This window comes from Leopardus geoffroyi, chromosome X (genome assembly GCF_018350155.1).
Source record: "Leopardus geoffroyi isolate Oge1 chromosome X, O.geoffroyi_Oge1_pat1.0, whole genome shotgun sequence".
NCBI classification, from domain to species: Eukaryota; Metazoa; Chordata; class Mammalia; order Carnivora; family Felidae; genus Leopardus; species Leopardus geoffroyi.
In genome coordinates this window covers 85,161,215-85,187,394 of record NC_059343.1, presented here as the reverse complement: position 1 = coordinate 85,187,394, position 26,180 = coordinate 85,161,215, and the positions used below count along the sequence as shown (strand labels likewise).

The 26,180-nt window shown below is 34.6% G+C and overlaps 1 protein-coding gene across 2 annotated transcripts in view; it reads right to left on the bottom strand.

The window, feature by feature from the left end:
* Window positions 1-388: 388 nt before the first annotated feature.
* Window positions 389-26,180, bottom strand: part of FAM199X (family with sequence similarity 199, X-linked) — a 34,466-nt gene continuing 8,674 nt past the window's right edge. The window contains exons 2-6 of one of the 2 annotated variants that reach the window (XM_045470634.1): window positions 20,386-20,605; window positions 11,025-11,174; window positions 10,471-10,632; window positions 7,877-8,143; window positions 389-6,591 (exon numbers count right to left, since the gene is read on the bottom strand). In XM_045470634.1, coding sequence (XP_045326590.1) covers window positions 6,421-6,591; window positions 7,877-8,143; window positions 10,471-10,632; window positions 11,025-11,174; window positions 20,386-20,605 — 970 coding nt within the window. In that variant the 3' untranslated portion in view covers window positions 389-6,420. The remainder of the gene's footprint in view (window positions 6,592-7,876; window positions 8,144-10,470; window positions 10,633-11,024; window positions 11,175-20,385; window positions 20,606-26,180) is intronic. The other variant, XM_045470635.1, reaches the window with a different exon arrangement.

Genomic DNA, 26,180 nt, shown 5'->3' with positions numbered 1-26,180 from the left:
ATCACTTACAACAGTTAACTGTGTGAAGCAGTTTTGAATCAGAGTATGGTTCAGTGGTAAAATGATGACAGTGGTCGCTACATAAACCATCAAATCTCTAGACTGTACTGTCCAGCAGAACTTCCCATGATAGTGAAGATGTTCTGTACACTGGAGTTACCAACACAGTAGTCTTTTGCCATACGTGGTTACTGGACACTTGAAGTGTTGCTAATGGGACCAAGGAACTAAATTTTATTTAATTTATTTAAATAGCCACACATGGATAGTGGTTATAATGGACAGTATAGTTCTAAAGTATCTAAGAAAAACATACACACACACACACACACACACACGTTTCACTTAATATCTAACTCACATTTATTAAAAATTGAAGATTACAGAAAAGCGTTAGATTTGCTTTATTAAACAAGCTCAATTAACTTACCTTTCACTAACAAATGAAAGTAATATCACAAAAGGGATTTTGAAAATGAGGTGGATTCCAACCTCTGAAATTAAAAACAAAAGAAAAGCAGCTAAGAGATTTTCCAAAGGAGAGCAAACACAGACCTCCCTCTAGTGGCAAGAGATAAAGTTGCTGCTGAAAGTTGAATTGCTTCTGAAACTATGTAAAACTGCTCAGACATTTCTTTCATATAATTATAACCTAAAAATTTTCTAGATTAATATATAAGGAAAATAAATCTGATTTTCTATAAACAAAATTTAGACCTAATTTTCAACTTACTATGAATGCTAATCTCCCTAGAAATCTTATCTCCCCAGAAAAAAAAAATGATTTGTCAATGACATTTGGGAAATTGGGGCTTTCACAAAACAAGTTTATGGAATCTTAACCGAACTGTAAGCAAAAGAGAGGAGACCTAATTTTCTCTGTTGATAAATGTTCTGGGATGGAATATGTAAAGGAGTAGATTCAGAAGTATAAAGTAGTAAGTAAGCAGCAGTGAGTTTTGTAGAAACCCATGGTACATCAAAAGAAACAATTAAAATACTACAAGAGTTTTCAATAGCCAAAACAACACTGTTCAGTCTGATATTCAGCTTCAAAAGACAGGTCTGCCACATTGCCAGTTTTAATTACAACCATACATACACATTTAGAATTAACTACAGAACCACTACTTTCAAGTACAAGAAGGAACTCAAAATAGAAACAACTTGTGTTACAGCTATTGTTTTTCCCCTACAGCTTCAGGAAAAACAGCTTTTATATACACTTCAGTAAGTACAGAATGTACAGAGACAGTTATATATACAAAAGTGCATTAATATAGTAATACATTTAGCAGAAATACAGGACAAAAATCCTGGTTAACAATCTGAAGTGTTAACAGTATTGAAGACTACTTGAAGAATCTCCAAACCAGTCAACTTCCTACTTGCTTTGGTTATGATATTGATGCTACATAACTAACCTTTGAAACTAAAAAAAAGTGAAAATTTTAAACATTTATGAAGTGTTTTACATATATTTGTGTTTAGCTTTTTTAATAGCTTTTGACAACAGTCCAATTAAACTCCCAACACAAAGATTTAGAATGGATAATACTTATACCCAAATTAGAGTACTCAAAGTGGAAATTAAATTGATTCACTACAGGAACAGACATAGTCTGCTTCATTCCTAAAAGCCTCAGCTAGATAACCTAACTCCAAAGTCTAAACTTAAATCCAATTGGTCAGCTACTGTTGAAGAGCAAGCAGCTCCAGAAAACAAGCCATGGCTTCAGGCCACTGTTCCTTAGAACAATCCAGAGTAGGTAAGTGTTAACATGTCATTTATACATATTAATTCTACAACTACCTTTAAAATACGTACGTATGATTAGAGCAATTCTCTTTTCTACCCATATCCCTCACCACAAAAAAAAGAACACAGATTTCCACAGGTTCCATTGACCACAAAGATGTAACAAACCTGACGATAAAGGAAAAATACTGTATTCTGAAATAAGACAAGAACAAACCAGTTTTTCAGAGTTCAGTATGAATGTCAAATTAAAAATTAACTTAGCATCATGTGATCTAGGTTAAAATATTAATAACCTGAATTGAAAATATAAACTGTGAGAGGGGCTCAAAATAATTTTAATATTAGAGAAAATGTGAAAATAAAATTTTAGTGAGTCAACTGAGATCTGCAGCTATAGCATGCAACTCTGTACTCTATTAATTGCCAGTTAATTAGAGAAATTTTTAGAGTTCCTTCTAAGCCTTTGGAAAAAGTAAATTATTTTCCAAAGAAATGAGAATTAAGCTAAAATTCTAAGGAGCTATGTTCTAGATACTATGCTGACAGAAATGTCTAGGTCTAAATATTTCTCTCTCACTCAGCATAATTTCTTTGTAAAGATAGAATTTATCTTACTTTGTCAGACTTAAAACGAATCCAAAGTTACCACAGTACATGTGTATACAGATACTTATTTTCTAACTAATAGTCCTTTTAAGGATTAGATTTATCTCTAAGTTTAGACATGTTCAATGTCAGTGTGCTCAATATCAATACTATATTTGAATGCAACTGGGAATTTTCCTATCAACTGTCTCAAACTATATACTGACTTTAAGTAACTCCTCCCATTCTAAGCAAACATTTTCTTGAGCTAAAAAGTAATTTGTTAAAGGGGAGGGGAGTGTTCCAGCTATTACAGAAATGAATGCAAAGAATGCCAAAAGTTATAATGAGAGAATCAAGTTGTTCTATAATCTATGTTCTTGAACTACTTTTGCCTTTAAAATGATCTTCCCAGATACTAAGAATTATCTGGTTTTAAAAAAGCATTCTGGCTTATGACCTTTTTCATGGGAAAAAATGAGAGAATACATTAAGCTATACTTCAGATAACTTTCAGTGTCCTTCAATGACCTAGCTGGGCCAAAAATAATGTTATATAAATGAAATTTAAGACCTGAAAGGTTCTTGTTTTATTACACACTCTATCACCATTGATTAATCAGATTCAATTTAATGTTTTTGCTTACTGATATCCAATAGTATGGACATTTTATAAAACAAATTATAATTTTTAGATTACTTTTGAGATTGAAAAAGCCTGATATTGAGAAAAAGTACAGAGTTAACCTTTAAGGCACATGAGGCTATAAAGTAAGCCATGAACAAAAATCTCTGCTAAAGAATCTGGAAACAAGACTTCTATATTTGTCATATGCTAACATTTTTGGCTTAAATATGAAGACATTTCATTAATTTCACAATTTTTAAAGCTCACCAGAATCTGGATACCTTTATACAGAAGTTTCTTGGAATTTCTCCTTTAAGTGGCAATTAGCACTTTTAAGGAGCTAAATAAATGAGATGTCTGTTCAATCTGTAGAGTCATTAAATTACAAGTCAGTTTCTGGGATTAATTCAGCAATATCTGGTCAACCCGAAGGGCTGAGGAAATGGACAAAACTGCCACAGCCTAACAAAAAAGTGAGACAAGTCTCATGAAAAAAAAGTGCTATTTTATTGTAAGTTCTTGTTAGGGCAGAATGAATTAGCCCTTTAAATTCCACTAAACGTTATACTACATTGCCTTACTTTGATTCAGTTGCAAAACTATAGAAAAAGATATGCCATTTTGTTTAATTCAAGGTCCATACTTTGAAAAGCTGTGCTGGGGTCTCATAGACTTCTACAAAAACTCTTTTTTTTCTTCCAGTTTTATTGAGGTACAATTAACATACATACAAGGTCTCTAATAAAATGTTTTTGAAAAACTTGAGGGTACTTTATCATGCCCTAAGTTAACAAAGGTTATGTTTAAAGGGGAGACACTTATTTACTCCAGTATCAATTCTCTACAGATAACACTGACACTAGAGCAAATAAGTCTCACATTTTTATTAATTTGTTAGTTTGGATTTATAAACAGGAAAAATACTGAGTTGGATTTGTCTTAAACTCAGAGATATGTCAGACTGAATAAATTATGACTTATTCCAGGAAAGAAATAATTCAAACTTGAATTATCTACATGAGACATTAAAACAGAAAAAAAAGTACAGTACAGCACATTAACAAAAACAAGAACTTTTTTATCTTTTTATGCTGTTTTTTTGGGGGGGGAGGAGATGGAGAGAGATTTTGTAATCTCCCTCTTCCATAACACAAGCAAGCCAAGTTGTTTTATTTTTTTTCCCTTTAAACAGAAGAATTATTTTCAGTCTCCTTCAAACCAACTTTATAGGCAACCTCTAGTTTATAGTAAAGACGTGACATCCAAATTTATGCAAAATCTCATGGCATACTTTACTATAAACATTCAAATCTTTATAAACTTTTAAAACTGGCTTTGTGGTGCTTTGGTAAACTTGTTTAATAGTGACTTAAGTTAAATCTAAGGTAATAAGACTATGTAATTGTTGGGAGAGTGAAAAAAATGGTCGTATTATATCATGACCCTGTTAGGATTTTCTTTTACTGGTCATTGTCAATTGTTTCCAAGTATTTAACAGATAAATGTTGCTCTATGGTCTCCAGAAGTGGCCTACTTTCCTGGGAAGAATAGGTAGAGAACAGACAAGTCATTCTCTGGAATTTTGCTTTTGCTAAGAGCAGGCAGAGAATTCAGCTGCATTTGCTCTTCTCTCCATTTGCTCTTCCTAGACTTGGAAGGAAGACACAATGAGGTCGACCCTTTCCACCTTCCTCAAAGTATTCTGGGGTCTATCCCTAAGCTCTTTTTGGGCCCTCTAAACAAGTTAGGAGCATCAAAGAAAGGGTAAGAGGAAAGTCAAAGGGAGTACTCCAACTGAAAACCATATACATATACTTTTATATTTTAGTAAAATTTAAAGTATGAACTTAGTAGTCTTCAAAATCTTAAAACCATACCACAGACCTCAGCAAAGCTGCAATACATCAATTTTTATCCTCAGTTTCAATTCTTTAACCTTCAAGGAACTAGAGTAAAATCAAAATTTCAAAACACATGATTGTAAGCAAAGGTTAAAAGCCTTTATATCAACTGAGAATTAAAAATTTAAGTCATTAATCTTTTTCTTAATGAGCCACTTGATATGATAGTTTAAAAAAGTAAAGATCCTATCACATAACCTCTGACTTAAAAAAAATATTGAGTTAAAAAAAATATTGATTACAGTTCCTCCTACAGAATCATGATTACCTCCCAAAAGTTATCCATAATAAAAATTATGAAAGTCAGAAAGCAGCTTGTCAGTAGTATCAGTTTCCATCTTCTTTAACCCATGTGAATGTTTAGACATGTGGTAGAAGAAAAGAAATAATACTACTTCTAATGTTCATGATAACAAACTCTCCATGAAAACATTTAAAGAAAACCCATGATTTCACATCTAAAATTAGACTTCTATCAATAGCCAACAAGCAAAGGTTTTTTTTCTATATCACACTGCTCCGTGTATTTCTAGCCATTTATAGAGAAGTTTAGAACTGTAAGGGTTTTCTTTAGCTAACTTTGAACATTAGCCTGTTCACATGCCAGAAGCTGTTATACCAAATATTTAAAAATTAGAGCAGTGCTGGAAAAAAAAAAGTGACTTTCAAAAAGAACTTAAGAGAGACAGTTTCACAGACTAAAATTTCAGAAAGCCATGGAAAAGCAGAATTGGCTGTTTTGCTTAATTGCCTTCTCTATTTGAATATTAATCGATATAGCATCAAGTCTGAAGTTCAGCTACTACTAACATTATTTCCTCAGTAGTCATCACTTACAGAAAGGATTCTGAATTTACATAAAGTGAAAAACAGAAACAAACCTAACAGGAAAGACATTAGGGCCTATTTTTACACCTTTGAGTTAATAATAAATGAAAATAAAACTAAACCTAATGAAGGCACTATTGTAAACAGCAATCTACACCCCACACCCACAACCTCAAAACAAGATTTCCACTAGGAATTGAGACTTATGCTATGGCCCTTATAAAAAGCAAACTAAAAAATTGTAACATTAGGAAGGAAAACTGAATTATGATCTGGACATATGTACCTATACTGACATAATAAGCTACTTGTCAGCAGTACCTTGAAATCTTCTAAACTGTAAAAGTACTAGTTCTTGAAAAAGCCTACTTAGCCACCTTAAGTCTAAATAGTGAAAACATTTATTAAATTAGTGATTCTTAAAAGTAGAGCGTGCAGCAGAAGAACCTGGTGCTTGTTAAAACACAATGCTGGGCCCCTCACCCAGAGTTTATGATTCACTGCATCTGGGATGGAGCCTGGTAGTATGCCTTTCTAACAATTTCTCAGGTGATGCTGAGGCTGCTGGTCTAGGGACCACCTGCTGAGAACCACTGGCCTAAATTATTAATGGTATATCAGCACAGCCCTAACCAAAAGTTTGGTAAAGATGCATGTAAACAAATAAAAGGAGAATACTTTAATGCTTAGAAAGAATGCTGACAAATTCACCCTTATTACATCAAAACATCTACATCTGCTTCATGGTCTTCCTCAGTCACTTTCAAGGACAGCACTTCTTCATTGAGGAAGAGCCCACTGAGCCTCTCCTTCCGAGCCTGCCTCTGCTCTTTCAGCTGCCTCTTGCGTAAGGCCTTCTGCTGTAACTTCCGCTGCTTGGATCGCTTCTGCCAAAATAAAAATTTCTCAATCAGTAAGGTTCAGTTTTGCCATATCCACCCCAGAGTATTTTATGGATCAAGTTCTGTATTTTCAGAATTCTTGGAGATGTTCAAATTCCTCTGCAGTATGATCCTGGTTCCAGTAAGTGAGCCACTGGCTTAGACTTGAAAATGATTCTTCAAGATTCTATTTTTATGGTATTTGACCAGTGAATCTTAGGAAGGGTGGACATCTGATCATTTTATCTAGTTATAGATAATCATTTCAAAGCCTTTTTTTTTTTTTTTTTTTTACCAAATTAAGGTACATTGGTGTCACTGCGGAGTGAATACACAGTGAACAATACTAAATATAAATGTAGAGAACAATGCCAAAATCTCTAATGCTTATGCTTTTAAGGTGTCTTTCATCTGAAAGCACTAGCAATTTTACAACAGCTGGGAAAGAATCATGTCTTTTCCATTTTAGGCAAATACCATCTTAAAAACCCATTAGAAACCCAGTGGGTACTCTATTCCTTGTCACTGGTGAAGTGATGCAAAAAAGGAATGACCACATATCCAGAGGAATCCCCTGGCAACCAACAAAGCTGGCTATGTTTCTGCTACTTTGGTAAAAGCCAGGGAAGGAATCACTGTGTATCTTCCAGTCACCACTGGGTTCCCAAAGAGTTACAGAGATACTCTTATCATTGTTAAGTTGGCTCCAAACTGTACCCACTGCAAGGAACTGAACTCCCCTCAGTATCACAAAACCCTTCTATATGCACTAATACCTCCCTATTTTTTACATGCCCAATAATATTACCAAGAATTTCTCAACTGTGAATAGGCAGAAGTTAGAGAAGGTGTTATTATATTTTTAAAAGATCTAAGAACAAACACTCAAGGTTAACAGAACATTTCACACACACACAAAAGACATGCAGAACATTCTTAGGAGCTAATAGACAGCAACATCAGCAACATAGTAAGATCTGCTCAGTAGTGACTTGCAGTCAATGTTGCAATCTTGAGACTCACTCACTATTTCCACCAATTTATCTTACTTAAAAACAGACACAAAAATCAGATAAAATTGAATGTGATATGGTTGTGGGTCAAAACGGTATTTCAAAGTATTCAGCCTAAAGGGCTTTACTCAACAGCAGAGTAGCCTGCTTGTTCAATTAAAGCCAAAATCCACTGGCATCCAGAGAGCAAGATAATTTTAACTCTTCAAGAAATTTATATGAAGGAGTACTAATATTAATATTGAAAGGTAAAGTTTTGTATTGATTAGACATTTTACTTTTGAATCCCGAATCCGCTCTGCTGCACTTGCAGACAAGTTGCTGTCACTGTGTGCTCGACTCATGTTGGCACTGGAGTTTGAAGCAGAGTTTCCAACACTGGACCCACTGCTGCTTGCAGAACTGACCATGCTGGCACTGCTGCTGCTGGCGCTGGCGCTGGCACCGCTCACTCCACTGGTGCTCGCACAACTAAAGTTGCTTCTCTTCCAGGCCTCTCTTGCAGGCCGTTGGCGAGGGCTATGCTCCTTGATATAGTTTCTGACCTTGGAACACACAGACAAAATCTGGTTAGTGTTCCTTGACATTCTCCCTCAAAATACTGGAGAAAAGAAGAATATTGTACATAAAGTAAAAGATTATCCAAAGTGCTACAGATGTACTCCTCATCAAGGAAATGCAAGTCAAAACTACAAGGAGATGTCACCTCACCCCTGTCAAAACAGCTAAAATCAACAACATAAGAAACAACAAGTGTTGGTGAGGATGTGGAGAAAGGTAAACCCTCCTGTACTCTTTATGGGATTGCAAACTGGTGCAGCCACTATGGAAAACAGTATGGAGGGTCCCCCCAAAACTAAAAATAGAACTATCCTATGATCCAGCAATTGCAATACTAGGTACTTACCCAAAGAATACAAAACTACTAATTCAAAGGGATACAATGCACCCCAATGTTTACTGCAGCATTGTCTACAACAGCCAAATTATGGAAACAGCCCTAATGTCCACTGACTAATGAATGGATAAAGATGATATGGTATGTGTACACACACACACACACACACACACACACACACACACACACAGAGGAATATTACTGGGCCATAAAAAAGAATGAAATCTTGCTATGTGCAACATGGATGGAGCTAGAGAGTATTATGCTAAGCAAAACAAGTCAGTCAGAGAAAGACAAATACCATATGATTTTACTCATATGTGGAACTTAAAAAACAAAAATGGGCTAAGGGAAAAAAGAGGCAAACCAAGAAATAGACTCTTAACCATAGAGAACAACCTGATGGCTACCAGAGGGGAGTGGGGTGGGGGGGATGGGTTAAACAGGTGATGGGGATTAAGGAGTGCACTTGTTATGATGAGCACTGGGTGTTGTATGTAAGTGTTGAATTACTAAATTGTACACCTGAAATTAGTATTTCACCTGAAGTTAATATGTTAGCTAGAATTTAAATAAAAACTTTATAAAAAAAAAGATTGGATTGGATCCTGGGATAAAACAAGATATTAGTAGAAAAACTGGTGTAACCTGAATACAGTCTGTAGATTATTTAATAATATTGTAACTATGTTCATTTCTTGCTTTTGATGAGTATACCAAAAAAAAAAAAAACTTGGAACTAGATGCTTAACAAATAGAAAGTGAAAGATAGTAATTATGAAGAAATAAAATTAACATTTATTGAATAATGATTTATGAACTTGGATTATAATCCAGGTTGATTTGTTTGACTCTTTCTTGAGTTGTAGGCTCTATAAAGACAACGATCATTTGTTAAAGTGTTTTTTATCCTACAGCTTAATACATGATAGACACTTAATATTGTTAGATAAATAAATCAAATAAAAAAGTGCTACAGATGTACATAAGTAGACTATAAGGACAAAAGAAATTTCTCAATGTAGAAACAAGTACCAGAAAAATTGACAATGTCAAAATTCTAGAATATTGATCATGGAGTTATATTTTAAAAACATATAATATAATCAGTCAATGGAAGGCTACTGGCCTCCAGAATTTAGGATTATAAGAAAATAACACTCAGAGAAATTAACAATAAAATAGATCAGATTAGGCATGTTTTAAAGATCTCCACTTAATATGATTTAAGTTGCTGAATATATTGAAGATTAGGGTGTTTCCTAAATCTTGGCTAGGGGCCCATGGTACCTGTCTTCAAATGCAAGGCATCGATTTCAACACTAATGAAAAATGAGCTGGAATATAGAAAATAATAATACGTCTGTTGAGAGAAATGAAATAAAAAATTTTTGTAAGTAATGATAAATGCAAAAAAATTCTTTAAAAAATGAAAGTAGAACGTAAGTATTCATTCAGCTATGTACCAGAGAAAAATAGAGCAGTAAAGACTATATTTAGAAGATACCAGAAATGCATATTTCAGAATAGCAGAAGGAAATTTACGTTTTACCCTAGCCAGGATCAATTACTTCACAGGACTACTCAAATCCCTCAACTCAGATGTTCGCTGAAGTATAGACAGCCCTCAATAATCAGTATTCTGATTCTGTCAATCGTTCTTTTTTAAGGTGAATTAGAAGAAGCAAATAGCATAACCACCCCTTAAGTGGTGAAATCAAGTTTCAAAGCCTACACAACTAAACAGCAGTTTCTAGATCCACATGAACCCAGAAAGGTACTGCCAGGTGAGATGTACCTAAAACCTTACAACCATGTGCTCTCAAATACTGCCATCATTTTTTCTAATATTACATTTCACAGCAGTGATCTGGACCTTAATTATTTGTGTATTTTAACATGATTATTCCAGTCTACATGTTATAAAATAACAGTTTTCTTAATACTTGTATAATCTGTATTTTCTTTACATACCTGCTTCAGTTTTTCATCTGTGAGACAGTTAAGTTCAATAATAAATTCACTGTCTGTAGGGGAGATTTGAGCAGAAGGATCAATTATTTTAATAATATCAAGTTGCTCCCGAAGACCCATCTCCGTACTGACTTTACGACTCAAATACTCAATATATTCCACCTATGTGATAAAAAATTATAATAAACAAGATCAATGCCAAAACCTGATATTTTAGTGTGTCATTTATAGTGTGTTTCAAATATCAAAAGCACTTAAATATTATATTTGTTCCCTGAAAACAGTTAAAACTCAAATTCAGATTTTACTAAGCAATCCACATTTACCCAGTAACTTTAAATAGGCAATACATTGAATTTCACATATTCTCTATATATATGCTTTCAATTAAGAATGTTAAGATCCTGGGATGCCTGGGTGGTGCAGTCAGCTAAGCATCTGACTCTTGATCTCAGCTCAGGTCTTGATCCTGGGGTCGTTGAGTTCAAGCCCCACACTGGGCTCTGTGCTGGGTGTGAAGCCTACTTTATATAAAGAAATGGCAAGATCCCTACCTGCTCATCATTTGTCATTGCACTCCAAGGAAGTTCGTCTAAATTCTGGTGCTTGTTTTTCTTTTTAGGAAGCAGGCAAGGTGAACTCGGAATACTGGGTATGACATCAGAAAGTACATCACTCCCACTGGCAATGTCACTGCCCGGTAACTATAAAAATAAGAAGGGGGTAGGAAAAGCAAAATTTTTCAAAAATACATTTTAAATATTACAACGCACTTCATACTGATTAAAAATTATTTTTTAATGACAAATACAGAATGAGAAGACACTATTTCTGATCCCTCCAATGTTACACAAAGCAGCAATATCAACATATTCTTTGTAGATAGTAACTTATTCAATGAAAGATATTTTCCAAAAGTTTAAAATCATAATCAAGACTTGTTAATAATTGCTAATTTAAGAGTCAAGCATCATTAGGGTTTTTAGTTCACAATGTGAATGTAGGCTAGGGCACACACAGCATGATGAATAAGTAACACTGGTCTCCATCTCAGGAGACTTGAGTGATCTGCTACTACCTGGCTCTTTGCCCAACACTATGCTAGACATACTGCCAATATGAAGACAGATAAGCCATGGTCCTTGTGCTCAAGTCAGTATTAATAATCTCAAGGCAATTAAAAGTATTTAAAATATGCTGTTAATATGTAGCAAAACATTTTAAAGATCAGAAATATTATAAAAATCAGAAAAAATGTTGAGACAATGTGTAGACAAAGGAGAAAAGCAAGCAAGCCTAATACACAGAAAATTAGTTTGAAGTGAGATGAACACCAGAATTATGTGCTCTAATTGTATACTGCCTGTTAAAAGCCAGTTAGAATGGATTTAATTTTTTACCAGCTTCATTGAATTATAAGTGATACAAAGAACTGTACATAACTAATATAGACAATTTGAGGACTTTGGACATATGCATATACCCATGAAACCATCACCACAATCAAGGTAATAGATCTATCACCTTCAAAAGTCAAAATGGATTTAATTTTAAATAAATGTGTTTAGGGGCACCTGGCTGGCTCAGTCAGAGGAACATGTGACTCTTGATCTTGGGGTCACAAGTTTGAGCCCCATGTTGCGTGTAAAGATTACTTAAATAAATAAACTTCTAAAAATAAATAAATAAAGGGATGTCTGGGTAGCTTAGTAGGTTGAGCATCTGACTCTGATTTTGGCTCAGGTCATGATCTCAGGATTGTGGGATCAAGCCCCCACACTGGGCTCCATGCTGAGCATGGAGCCTGTTTAAAATTCTTTCTCTCTCTCCCTCTGCCCTTCTCCCAAGCTCACACTTATGTGCTCTCTCTCTCTCTTGCTCTCTCTCTCTAAAATAAGTAAGTTTAAGTCATTCATCAAAAAGATAATTTCTTCTACAAGGAATACGTAGCTTTCAAAGACAATGCTTTCATTTTTACAAGGTACAAAATAACACCTTTTGGTTGTTGTTGTTCTTTGCAATGATATATGAACTCTGGATGATAACTAGGCTTTTGAAGTTACCAAAAGGGAAAAGCTAGTTTAGCCATGAAGATTACTGCAATCACACACATTTGGCCTCCTACTCACCCATAGCACTCTGATAAGTACAGAGGACTCAAAGAATTTTTTTGTCACGGTCCTTACACTAAAACTTTATTCTCCACTGGGGAAGAGAATATAATAACACAAACATACAATTATACAAAATATCAAATGACAAATGCTAGGTATGAAATGACAGATCATCAGTGGAAATATATAGCAGTGAGTTAAAGCTACAAGATTAAAGCTTAGGAGAGCTACAAGAGGGCAGGCATGGGGAGTGAGATGCATAGAATAACCTAATGAAGACACAAATATGGGGTTGAGATCAGTATGCAAAGTGACCATAAGGCTTAGAATGAAATTATCTAAGCTACTACTGTCAAAAAAACACATTTTCATTTTAACAGTCGCTGATGAATCCAAGTGCATAAATGACTACCAACAATTTGTATGACTTCCATTAAAAACTCATTAATTGGGATGCTTGGGTGGCTTAGTCAGTTGAACATTCAACTTCGGTTCAGGTCATGATCTCAGTTTGTGAGTTCAAGCCCCATATCAGGCTCTGCACTGACACCGCAGAGCCTGCTTCGGATCCTCTGTCTCCCTCTCTCTCTGCCCCTCCCACCCTCAGGCACGCATGCTCTCTTTCTCTGAAAAATAAACATTAAAAGCCCTCATTAATTAACACTGCTTGACTTGTTCATTCACCTTTAGCCCTGATGTTATCTAGTCAATGTCATGAAAGAATAACTGCTGAATGCACACATGAAGGCCATCTTTCAGCCTTTAATGTCAAAAAAGAAAATGTTTTGGGGCTTCTGGGTGGCCCAATCAGTTAAGTGTCCAACTCTTGATTTTGGCTCAAGTCACAATCCCACAGTTAATTGAGATTGAGTCCTGCATCAGGCTCTGTGCTGACAGCACAAAGGGATATTCTCTCTCTCTCTCTCTCTCTCTCTCTCTCTCTCTCTGTCCCTTCCCCACTGGTAAATGCTGTCTTTCCCTAAATAAGCAAACATTTAAAAAAGAAAATATCTTGCTATTTTCCCTTTGAAAGAGTTCAAATCACAATACTACTACATTAAAGATCTCCCTGGGGTTTCTAAAACAAAAAGAGACAGTCCTTATCATATGAAAGCCTTCCCTTACTTCAAGCTCCTTTGATAAACTATGTAAAGGAACTAACAAAATATGTATACCCTCAAAATTTAAGAAGAATTTTCATCTAAATCTTTAGCGAACTTCTGCTAGGTAGCAGACTATGTTAAACACTTAAATTTGTGCCTTTAGTACTGTTTATGTGTTTGTTTGCAGGGGGGCTGTAAAAAAACACAACTAATGGTTCTTTGGCATTTTTTTTTTTTTTTTTGTCAGGGAGAACAGATGCCAGTGTTCAAATCCCGGCTATAACTGCTCACTAGCCATGTGATCTTGTAGAGGTTAGTTCGCTTCTTAGAGCCCCAGAGTTATGATTAAGGCCACCCATCTCAAAAGACTGCTAAGAAATTCAAATGAGGTAATAAGCCTGGCACACGGCAATACTCCATACACAGATGTGTTTTCCTTTTTCCATTTCTTGCCATGGTTTTGTACCCTTAGAAAAGGACAAGAAGCCATCACAGAATGACACCTGTTGCTAAAGTGGGTGAAGTTTCACAAGGTAGTCTCAGAATGGCAGAATGGGGAAAAGGAGAAGGCATTCAGGTAAGGAGAATAACCTGGTAAATACACAAATTTAAAAAAAAAGGATGAGATTAATGAGACCAATATAATTAAAACAGAAAATCAGTGCTAGGGATTTGAAAGCTCAATGGATGAACAAGCTGTTATATGATACAGAGAAGTAGGCCAGTAACATTTTCTAAATAGAAGTAACTTGATGCAACTGGTCTTGAGGGAAGATGAGCAAAAAAGCAGTATGGGGATAAATTAGAATGATGAAAGAATGGAATTACACAGGAAGTTCTTATTTGATCTACACTTGGACTAAGATTAACAAAAATGCAAAGAAAATGGGAATAAATAGGGAAAATACAAAACAATTTACAGGACTGTTTTTTTTTAAGATTTTATTTTTAAGTAATCTCTACACCCAATGTGGGGCTCCAACTTACAACCCTGAGATCAAGAGTCGCATGCTCTAACGACTGAGCCAGCCAGGTGCCCCTACAAGGCTCTTTGATAACTGAATGGATAAGAGATGACCATTTGTTGAAACCAGAAGAAAACTGGCCACATTTCAGTCATACAACCAACCCATCCAGGGTATGCACTTGATGACTTCCAACTTTTATAGCAAGAGACCTGAAGCAATGTTACAGATCTTCCACTACAACACCGTCATTTTACAAATAAGGAAAAATGATGTCTAGGGAGGGTCATACGGCTAGTGGCAGTATCCAAAGTAGGACAAAAGTCCAGTGCTTTCAACTATGCCCAACCGTCCTGCCTTGCAGGGAGTTTGGAATGAGAGAAGAATGCAATTTCGGATATGGAGAGTTTGTACTGATAATGAAAGAAGCAAGTACAAATGTCCTTCGAAATGATAATAGTTTTTATTCACTACACCATAAGACATGTCACAAAGTGGAGTCTATTTTTTTCCCATGGAAACACTGTAATTGGAAGTTACACTACTGACCAAAGAATCAGCATCAAATAACAGGTACATTAAATAATAAGGTCATCCAAGTGGAAATGTCAAGTAGTCAATTGGAGATACGGGATTAGAGCTGCAGATGTACATCAGAATTAACTGTGTGGGCTCCTGTATATTTATCAGACCATTCTTTTTCCATTTTATAACTGATAATATATTTCAAGCTAAAAATGTTTAATAATTCTTATTCCATATTTTTCATGGACAACAGCATTTAATATATTTATATTATAATCAATAATTGTGGCAAGGAGACAGAATTAAATCAAACCTCTGCCAAATTTTCTGCAGTATGCAGCAAAATTTTATGAGTAAGCTCATTTCTGTAACAGTCGATGTGTAATTTCAAATTGTACCTTTAGGTTTCAAGTGTGACAGCTGAATTACTCACTCTAAATTTTCTATGGTTCCCTGCTCAACAGTAAAATAATTTTTCAAGCTCTAAGACTAGTCAAATATATCTTTAATAACAAAAGGACTGCAAGCAAAGAAAACTGTCAGCAAAGCAAAATGCTTTGATTCTACTTGATTCTAAGCTTAAAATCCTGCCTTATCAAGTAGTTAGTATTTCTCGTCCCAAAGAATCTATGAATCCTTTATATTTACTTTGGTAGTAACTGAAACATCTGTTAAAAAGAAAGATTTAAACAGATATGGTTTTTAATCACAACAAAGGTAATATGAATTTTTAAATTACAGTCAACAATTTCTAGTCTATATTAATCCTAACATATAATTTGTAATCGTCTTCTTGGATAAATTATTGCAATCATCTTCTTGGATAATGTACTGCTAATCATTACGTGGTCCCACAAAGAGCACTTTTTTTTAAACTGAAGATTAAATTGGCTTTATTAACCCATTCATGAATCAGGCAGTATCTCATATAGCAAATAAAGAGATTATTCACAAAACTAAACAAACAAATAAAAAGTTTTTTAACTGCAGAGAGAGGGCCTTAAAAAAAGGAATTTATTAACAAGGAATGCATTGTTTGGCAAGGTTGCTGTCCTCCTAAGGAGAGCAAAAGAATTCTATCGGTAAATTTCCTAGTATTGACCAAGACATCCCATATTGACTACTTAAAGGTTACATTCCCAGGACGTTGAAACTGCAGTTAGGTTAGGTATTAAGTCTTGGTTTGCCAGACTTGGCCTAAGTGACACCATATTGGGCCTGTAGTTTTCTTTTTAACAGATTTCAACTGATATTTATTGAGTCTGTCTTATGAGTTTGGTGCATTGTATGCCCTGGCAGGCAGCCACAGAGAGCATTTTAAGCCTTTCAGAATAGTACTTAAAAACAAATACCCATGGTGACAGAGTACCCGCACTCCAGTTTCAGAAGTCCAGTTCAGAAAACACATTACTAAGGCAAGCTTTATTTTTGCTCCAATGTTAGAGTCAGTCATGTACATTAACAGTGAGTGGCTGGGGATAGTTTTCCACTCTACTCATGAAATGAATGAAGAAGTCAGCAATTAAAATTAAAGAACGACTACTGTGTTGCAACATTATGGATGGTAAGAACTTTATTTTTTTAATGTTTATTTATTTTAGACACAGAGAGACAGAGTACAAGCAGGGGAGGGGCAGAGAGAGCCAGAGACAGTCTGAAGCAGGCTCCAGGTTCTGAGCTGTCAGCACAGAGCCCGAGGCGGGGCTCAAACCCACGAATCCACGAACCGTGAGATCATATTATCTGAAGTGGGACACTTAATCAACCAAGCCACCCAGGACCCCTGGATAGTAAGAACTTTAATTCAAATAAAATAATCAGAAAAAAATAATTCTCAGAATTATCAGGACTCCATCTGACTATATTTTAAAGAATCCTTGTAGTCTGCTATGTATGTATGTATGTATGTATGTATGTAATTTTTAAAAATATAATTTATTGTCAAATTGGCTTCCATATAACACCCAATGCTCATCCCAACAAGTGCCCTCCTCAATGCCCATCACCCACTTTCCCCTCTCCCCCACCCCCCCTCAGCCCTCAGTTTGTTCTCTGTATTTAAGAGTCTCTTATGGTTTGCCCCCTCCCTCTCTGTTTGTAACTATTTTTTCCCCTTCCCTTCCCCCGTGGTCTTCTGTTAAGTTTCTCAAGATCCACATATGAGTGAAAACATGTATCTGTCTTTCTCTGACTGACTTATTTCACTTAGCATAATACCCTCCAGTTCTATCCACGTTGCTGCAAATGGCATGATTTTATTCTTTCTCATTGCCAAGTAGTAGTTTGATTTTAAATACAAAGTGTGCACTTAAAACTGAGGCATAAAATAAAAAGGTACCGACACAAAGATGCTCACTGCTGTGCTATCTAAAACAGAAAAAATTCTGAAATGGATATAAATAGGGGAATGGTTTCACAAACTCTGGCATATCTAGCACCAGGAATATTATAAAGTCATTAGAAGAGTTATAATGAAGATCATGAAAAAGTTTATATGCTAAATGAAAAAAATTTATTACAATATTTTATCTAGAAGAGAATACAATACTTCCTAACTCATTCCATGAGGCCAAAGCAACACGAAGGTATCACAAAAAAACTACAGACCCATACCCCTTACGAATGCAAACATAAAAATCCTAAACAAAATACTAACAAATGAAATCCAGCAGCATATTAAAAGGAATATATACCATGACCAATTAGGATTTTTTTCCAGGAATGCAAAGGTGGGTCAACATACAAAAATCAATGTAGTACATCCTACTAATAGAATGAAGGGGAGAAATTGCATGGTCATCTCAATAAATGCAGTAAAAGCATTTTGACAAAATCTAAATACTCTTCCAGATAAAAACACTCAACAAACTAGGAATATAAGAGAAATTCCTCAATATGATAAAGGGCATATATGAAAAACCTACAGCTACCATTATGCTCCATGGTGAAAGACTGAAAGCTTCTCTCTTAAGATCAGAAAAGACAAGGATGCCTATTCTTGCCACTTCTATTCAACACTGCACTGGTGATCTAGCCAGAGCAATTAGGCAAGAGAAAAAAAAAAGCTATCCAGATTGGAAATGAAGAAGAAAAACTATCTCTATTTATAGATGATAAATAAGATCTTAAACATAAAAACTCTAAAGAATCCACACAGAGAAGAATAATCATTTAAGCTAAAAAAATTAGTTCAGCAAAGTGGTAGGATACACAATCAATATAAACAGTTTTATTTCTATACACCAGCAATGAACACAAAAATGAAATTAAAAAAACAATTCCATTTACAACAGTATCAAAGGAATAAAATATGTAGGAATAAATTGAACCAAAGAAGTACAAGGCTTAGACACTAAAAACTACAACAGATTCGATACAATCCTTATCAAAACTCCAACTGCCCTTTTTGTAGAAATGGATCACTTAATCCTAGAATTCATATGGAATTTCAGAAGGGATCCCCAATAGCCAAAACAGGCTTAATAAAAAGAACAAAGTAGGAGAACTCATACTTCCTGATTTCAAACCTCACTACAAAGCTAGAGCAATTAAAACTGTGGCACTGGCATAAGGATAGACATATATATATTAATGGAATATAACTGACAGTCCAGAACTAAACCCACATCTATGACCAATTCATTTCCACAAGGGTACAAAGACCATTCAATAAGAAAAGAATATAGTCTTTTCAACAAATGGTGTTGGGACAACTGAATATCTACATGCAAAAGAATGAATTTGGATCCCTATCTTACATCAAAGACCTAAATGTAAAAACTGAAACTCTAAGAAGGAAACAGGTGAAAATCTGCATGACCTTAGATTAAACAATGGTTTTTTAAATATAACATCATAAGCACAGAATTTGAAGAAAAAATAAATTGAACTTCTTTAAAATTAAAAAAATTTTGTGTGTCAAAGGACAGCATCAAGTAAAAAGATAACCCACAGGGGCACCTGAGTGGTTCAGTCAGTTGAGCATGGGACTTTCACTTGGGTCATGGTTGGGGAGTTCAGGCCCCACGTTGGGCTCTGCGCTGACAGCATGGAGCCTGCTTGGGATTCTGTCTCCCTCTCTCTATCTCTCTCTCTGCCCCTCCCCGACTTGTCCTTATGTTCTCTCTCTCAAAAATAAATAAACTTTAAAAAATGAAATAAAAATTTAACTTTCAGTGTAGCATTTTTATAACAAGAAAAAACTGAAACCAATCTAAATATCCATTATTAGGGAACAGGTTAAATAAATTATGATATAGGTATCGAAAAGAATGAGATATTAGTTGAAAAAAATCAAAGGGCCAAACAGTGGCCAACATATCCCATTTGTGTGTTTTTAACACTGTGCAAACATAATTGGATCTGCACAAACTCTTAACAGTGGTAACCACAGCAGAGTGGGACTTGGAGACTTATTTTTAACTTCATGCCAGCCTGTTTTCATATTTTAATAAGAAAGTGTTTAAAATAAAATAATATTTGATTCCTCTTTTAGAACACAACTTCAAAGTTTTGGATGGCTTTCAAACATAGGCATTCAAATATCTGTTGAACATAACATTTGCTATATGCAAGGAAAGCTTCTTCAAATGTTACTGTTTTTTACAATCAATGGATGTTGCAATAACATGATTTACATTTTCTGATAGACTGCATTCATTATACGGCAGAATTTCCAAGCAATTTGTACAAAGCCATTTTACATGGTATATATGCCATAAGAAAAAAAAAACTGTAGGACAAAAAACATCTCTACATATGAAGAGAATACAAAATGAGTAATTGTATTGTGTTGCTGATAACAGAGCCAAAAATTGTTTTTATGATAATAATGGTTTCAGAGCCCAGATATATAGAACATAACCCTGATGCAAAGATATTGTGCCTATAAGGACACGAAGGCTTTTTACTATAGCAGGAAGATGCATAGAAAAGTACTGATTATATATAATAATGGGAACATTATACAAGTATTAAATTACACGAAAATCTAAATAAGGATATCTGCAGCATCAGATACCTAAATGGTACATTAGCAAAAATAAAGGATACATATTCCATCTAATTCTTAATGTTGTCAGAGAATTTCCAGGACTGGATAAACACTGAAGAAAATTTACTTTGAGGTAGAGATGAAAATATCAAAATAGAAATTCATTCTTCTATTTATGGAATAATGATGGTAATACAAAGAAAAACAAAACCTACCTGCCATTCAAACTCGCTATCTGACCAATCCCAGTATGTGCTAATAGAAGAAGAGACATCACTGCAGACACTTCCCTCGGGGAATAAATCAAAAGAAGTGAAGTCTTGATCATCTAACAGGGAATAGCAGTCATCTTGATCTCCAACAGAAACTGATGAAAATAGCTCCTCACTGCATTCTGAGCTGGCAACGCTTGTTCCACAAGAAGTTAAGTTCCACCTTAAAAACACAACACAAAAGAAATTACAATAGGAACTACAAAATCCACACAATTTTAAGATATTAATAGGATACATTTATGACATTTATGATGACTGTACTGAAAAGAGCCCAAATGTCCATCGATGGATGAATGGATAAAGAAGATGTGGTGTATATATACAATGGAGTATTACTTGGCAATCAAAAAGAACGAAATCTTGCCATTTGCAACTACATGGATGGAACTGGAGGGTATTATTTTAAGTGAAATTAGTCAGAGAAAGACAAAAATCATATGACTTCACTCATATGAGGACTTTAAGACACAGAACAGATGAACATAAGAGAAGGGTAGCAAAAATAATATAAAAACAAGGAGGGGGACAAAACATAAGAGACTCTTAAACATGGAGAACAAACAGGGTTACTGGAGGGGTTGTGGAAGGGATGGGCTAAATGGGTAAGGGGCACTAAGGAATCTACTCCTGAAATCAATGTTGCACTATATGCTAATTTGGATGTAAATTTAAAGCATAAAAAATAAAATTAAAAAAAAAATTAAGAAATCATCCTAAGAAAAAGACTGTATGTATATTTTTAGGTATGACAATGTTATTGTGATTATTTTCAAAAGAGCCCTTCTCTTTTAAGGATGTACACCAAAACATTTATGAATGAAATATATCTGGAATTTGTCTCGAAATTATAAGAAGGGTTTGAGGAATGAGTAGTGGTATGAAGCACACTGTCATATGCAAATAATTGTTGAAGCTGGGTATGAGGTTCATTACACTAGTCCCTTTAATTTTTGTATTTGAAAATTTTTATAATAAAACATTTTAAAAGAAAATTGTATTTAGGGGAGCCTGGGTGGTTCAGTCGGTTAAGAGTTCTGCTCTTGATTTCGGCTCAGGTCATGACCCCAGGGTCCTAGGATCGAGCCCTACATCAGGCTCCAAACTGAGCTTGGAGTCTACTTAAGATTCTCTCTCTTCCTCTGCCACTCTCCCTCACTTTCATGCCCTCTCTAAAATAAATAAATATATGTATTTATATTAAAGATTGTATTTAAATTAAGAATACAGTAAAACCTTCATCTATAATCAAAACTTCTAGCATAGTAGTTATGAATACACTTTGAAGTCAGACTGAGTTCAAATTCTTGCTCTATCATTTGATTACTACTACTACTACTACTTGATCTTAAGCAAAATATACCCTCCTCAAGTCTGTGTTCTCATCTTTAAGAAACAGTTATTAGGAACATTATATAAGAATGCATATGGAACACTTAGCAGACATAAAAAGTGCTCAATACATGGTAGCTATTATTATTTTTTAATTAATTTATTTTGGGAGAGAGAGCACATGCACATCAGTGGGGTAGGGCGAGAGAGAGAGAGAGAGAGAGAGAGAGAGAGAGAGAATCATATATATGTTAAGTATAGAAAGCAGGATACTATTATATATAACTTGAAAACATTTTTTTTTATTTTTTGAATGTTTATTTATTTTTGAGAGGCAGAGCATGAGCAGGGAGGAATAGAGAGAGAGGGAGACACAGAACCCAAAACAGGCTCCAGGCTCTGAGCTGTCAGCGCAGAGCCCAATGCAGGGCTTAAACTCACAAACTATGAGACCATGACCTGAGTCGAAGTCGGAGGCTTAAACGATTGAGCCACCCAGGCTCCCCTATCTTGAAAACATTGTAATGCCTATATAATATTCCACTGATTAAAAAGTATCATAATTTATTTAATCTTATTCCTTCAGTAATACTTAGGCTGTTTCTATTTGGGGGGGGTTAACTCTTTTTTGGTTATAACTATTTATCAAAATATTTAATCTCTAAAGATAGATTACTTGAAAGGAAAGTACTGAGTCAAAGAATATGAACATTTCTGAAGGTCATATCATACTTAGCCAAAGACCTTTCTGAAAAGCTGCACCAATTTACAATCCCCAAAGCAGTATACAAAAAGTGCTCATTTCACCACAAACTTAACAGCAGTGGAATTTTCAAAATTTTTACCTATATGATAGAAAAAAAACACATTTTTATATCAATTTTTATTTCTTTAATTACTGGCAAGATCAAATTCTAAAACATTTATTAACTATTTTGCTCTAGTGTTTTTGTATGTGTTAATGTTTTCCTTATTGATTTTATGAGTTCTTAATACATTAGCAACATTAACATTTTGTCTGTGGTATTTATTGCAGGGTTACTTTTTTTTGTCTCAAAATCTACAAGTCTGCTTTCTTTTGTAAATTTCCACTAGCTTTATACTATTAAGGAGGTAATCTTCATTGCTTTGGCAGTAGCCTAGGGAATTAATCCTTAAGATAATGATTTAGTACATCCGATACCAATAAGATACTGAAATAATTACCTCCTGAAGAAAAGCCTGTTACTTACTTAAGATTGTTTCTCATCCCTCATTAAATCCATTATTTCTTGAATTGTGTTTTTCATTTTTTACCTCCCCACTTTGTACGACTAATCTTAATTTCAAAGTTCTTGATTTACAAAATTTGGGCAATCTGACAATTTTATAGCATCAAAACACACACAGACACACAGTCTCTAAACTGTTATAGTTCAGTAAATATAAACACAGATGTCATCAAGCTTTTATAAATAGGCAAAAATCTAATTCATCTAACAATCTTAGAATACCCTGTAATATTACATAGATTCATCACACGCCTCCTAGGCAGGCAGTATCCTCATTTTTCAAAAAATCAACAAACCTAGCAGAATTAACCAAGTTAATATAGTTTGTAAGGCAATATAAAAGCTATAAAATGGCAATCACAAGATTTGTCCTAGACCTAGTAAACCAGTACCTATACTGTATTCTGGGCAAATTATTTTTTCTTTTGTGTCTTCAAATTGCATGTGACTTTTTAAAACCTTCATTCACCCACTCAACAAACATTTAGCTAGCATCTTCTATGTGCCACGTACTGTGTTATGTGGTAGGAAAAGCTGTTAGGTAATTGTTTTTAATGAGAATTCCTTTTGAGCTTGCAAAAATTCTGCAGAAATGTGTTTCCTTCCATGAGTAATAATGGCTTTCCTTTTTAAAAAAACTATGCTAGATTTAATAATCTAATGTTTGGATCACTGACAAGGCAGTCAGGAATTTGCTTGGTTTTGTGTTCTAACCGTCGGGCAAAATCAGTATGTTTCTCAATTTTCCAGGTCCATGACTTTATAACAGATTTAACAGGATTCTGGGTATTCTTAGAAGCCTTTTCTCTTTTTTCTTGTAATTAACAGTGGCAATAAAAGTGGGTTCATACTTGAAACCAATCATTTACAAAACAGAAAATTAGTATTTTTACTACTAGAGATTTTTTAAAAATTCTATTATCTTCTAATTTCCAAATATTATCTTTATTATTACTTTAAGGCAATGTGAACAAAAACAAACTAGATAGTACTTTTTATCCACTGCTGGTGGGAGTGTTAAATTGGCATAATCTTCCTAAAAAGCAATTTGGTACTGTACATATATCAAGAGCTTCAAAGAAGTTCATTCCTTTGGACTCAGTAATTGCCCCTCTAGGAATCTATCACTTCCTCAAATAGAAATTTGGAAAAAAATGTATGTACAAACATGTCCAAACAATATCATTTATAATAGCCAATAAAGGGAAAAGACATGGTCCCCAAATATGGGGAATAATTAAATAACATATCTAAATAATGGTGTTTTATAATCAATAAATTTATATTTCAGACTATTTTTTAAAAAGGAAAACACTCACAATGTAAGTGCAAAAACCCGGTCACAAATTTTATATAACCTGATCCTGATTTTTAAAAATTACATATGAACATAAAAAGAATATTAAAAGTAACAACATCAAAATGTTGATAGTTGTTTTCTTTACTGAAAGGGATCATAAGTGATCCCTACAGTTTTGCATATGCCAATTTTCTAAAATGAGATTTTATAATAAAAATTTAAGTGTGATTTCAAATATGTAATGAATGACCACTGTGTGCATGTGCTCAGTCAGCACTGAACTATTCAAACCTGCAAAGCCCCTACATCTTATTCCACTAAGAGAAAGCTACCTAATACTAAGATCCTAGCTATAATCATAAAATTATTCACAAAGGAGACTTTCTATCTTAAAAGAAAAATGTTGAAAAGAATCCCAATGGAGTTTATTGGGAGTTTATTAATCCCAATGGATTAATAACAAGGCTTCCTGTCCAAATTTTAATTTAAAAAAAGTAAAGCCAAGTACATTTATCTGCAAGGCTTATCTGCCAAAAACCCCATACAGCCACTCCTGACCTCTGCTACACCTTTGGAGCAGCACAGGCCATTAAGGTCCCAAGTAAGAGCAGGTGATACAACCCTGCTAGCTACTCTACTCACTCAAATTGCTAACTCTCCTCCTAGCAATCTCAACTGTCTTGGTACCCTCTCCACTGCCTCAGAAGCAAAAAACATTCCATGTCATGTCTAAGGTTAATTATTCCATTTGGGCTTCTGAGTTCAACCCATCCATCTCTTGTCATCCCACACTCTCTTGCATTTTCAATTTCTCCCTTTCCTGTGGGCTGCTCCTAAAGAGCTAAAAGCTCTATTCTTGGAAAAGAAAAACTAAACAAAGCAAACAACAACAATGAAGAAACCTTCACCTTTTTTTCAAATTATTATATCTCCTCTCTTTCCCTTCCCTGCTAAATTAATTGAAAAGTTCCTTCTTCTTTCAACCTTTGTAACCCACAGTTCTACTCCTAAGACGCTACTGGAATTTCTGTTCTGAATGCTCCCAAATCCACACTTCTAGCCTGGATAGTTCTCCCAAGCCTGATCCCCATTCTCAACTTGTCTCAAGAAGTCCCCAAACTAAATTCCTCCTGCCTCTATAATCTGTTACTTCACGGAGTGTGGTTCTCCCACCTGCAACTTACAGCTGTTTTGCAACTGTTAATTCTATATTGAGATAGGGAAACTGTGGGGAGTACAAAAGGTACACAATAGTATTGGGGTTCTTCTGGGTAATCACATAACCAAATAATTGCTTTATACGATAGTTCATTTCCTGTTCTGCCAATAGGGTGTACAAAAGTGGGGCACCGTCCTCCCACATGCTTTTCACAATTGTGCAATGTCTAAGTACTGATGTACTACTAAAAGATGAAGAGAATAACACATCGAGTAGTTCATATTAATCTCCTTCAATTTAATTCCAGGACCAACCAATATCATCTTAATTTTTTCAGTTTTGTAAATGACATCCTTTTTTGATAATGGTGGAGAGTGCCATGGACAAATGCCAACAATTACATCAGAAAAATCCTGTCTCAAAACCAAGGAAAAATGTCATAAACACCACATATATTCTGTATTAACATTTAAACTAAAAAAAATAATTAAGTTTCTTAAAATTTATTTTATTCTAAGCAAAATTCCAGACAAACCCAACTCGGTCATAAAATCCTAAAAGATACTCCCAGGAAAGTGAGATTTCTTAGGAAAGTGGCTGTGTTCATGTAATTTTCCACTGAATGTAGAGTAGTGACATGCCATTTGAAGTCTCAGGTGACTCTAATATGAACACT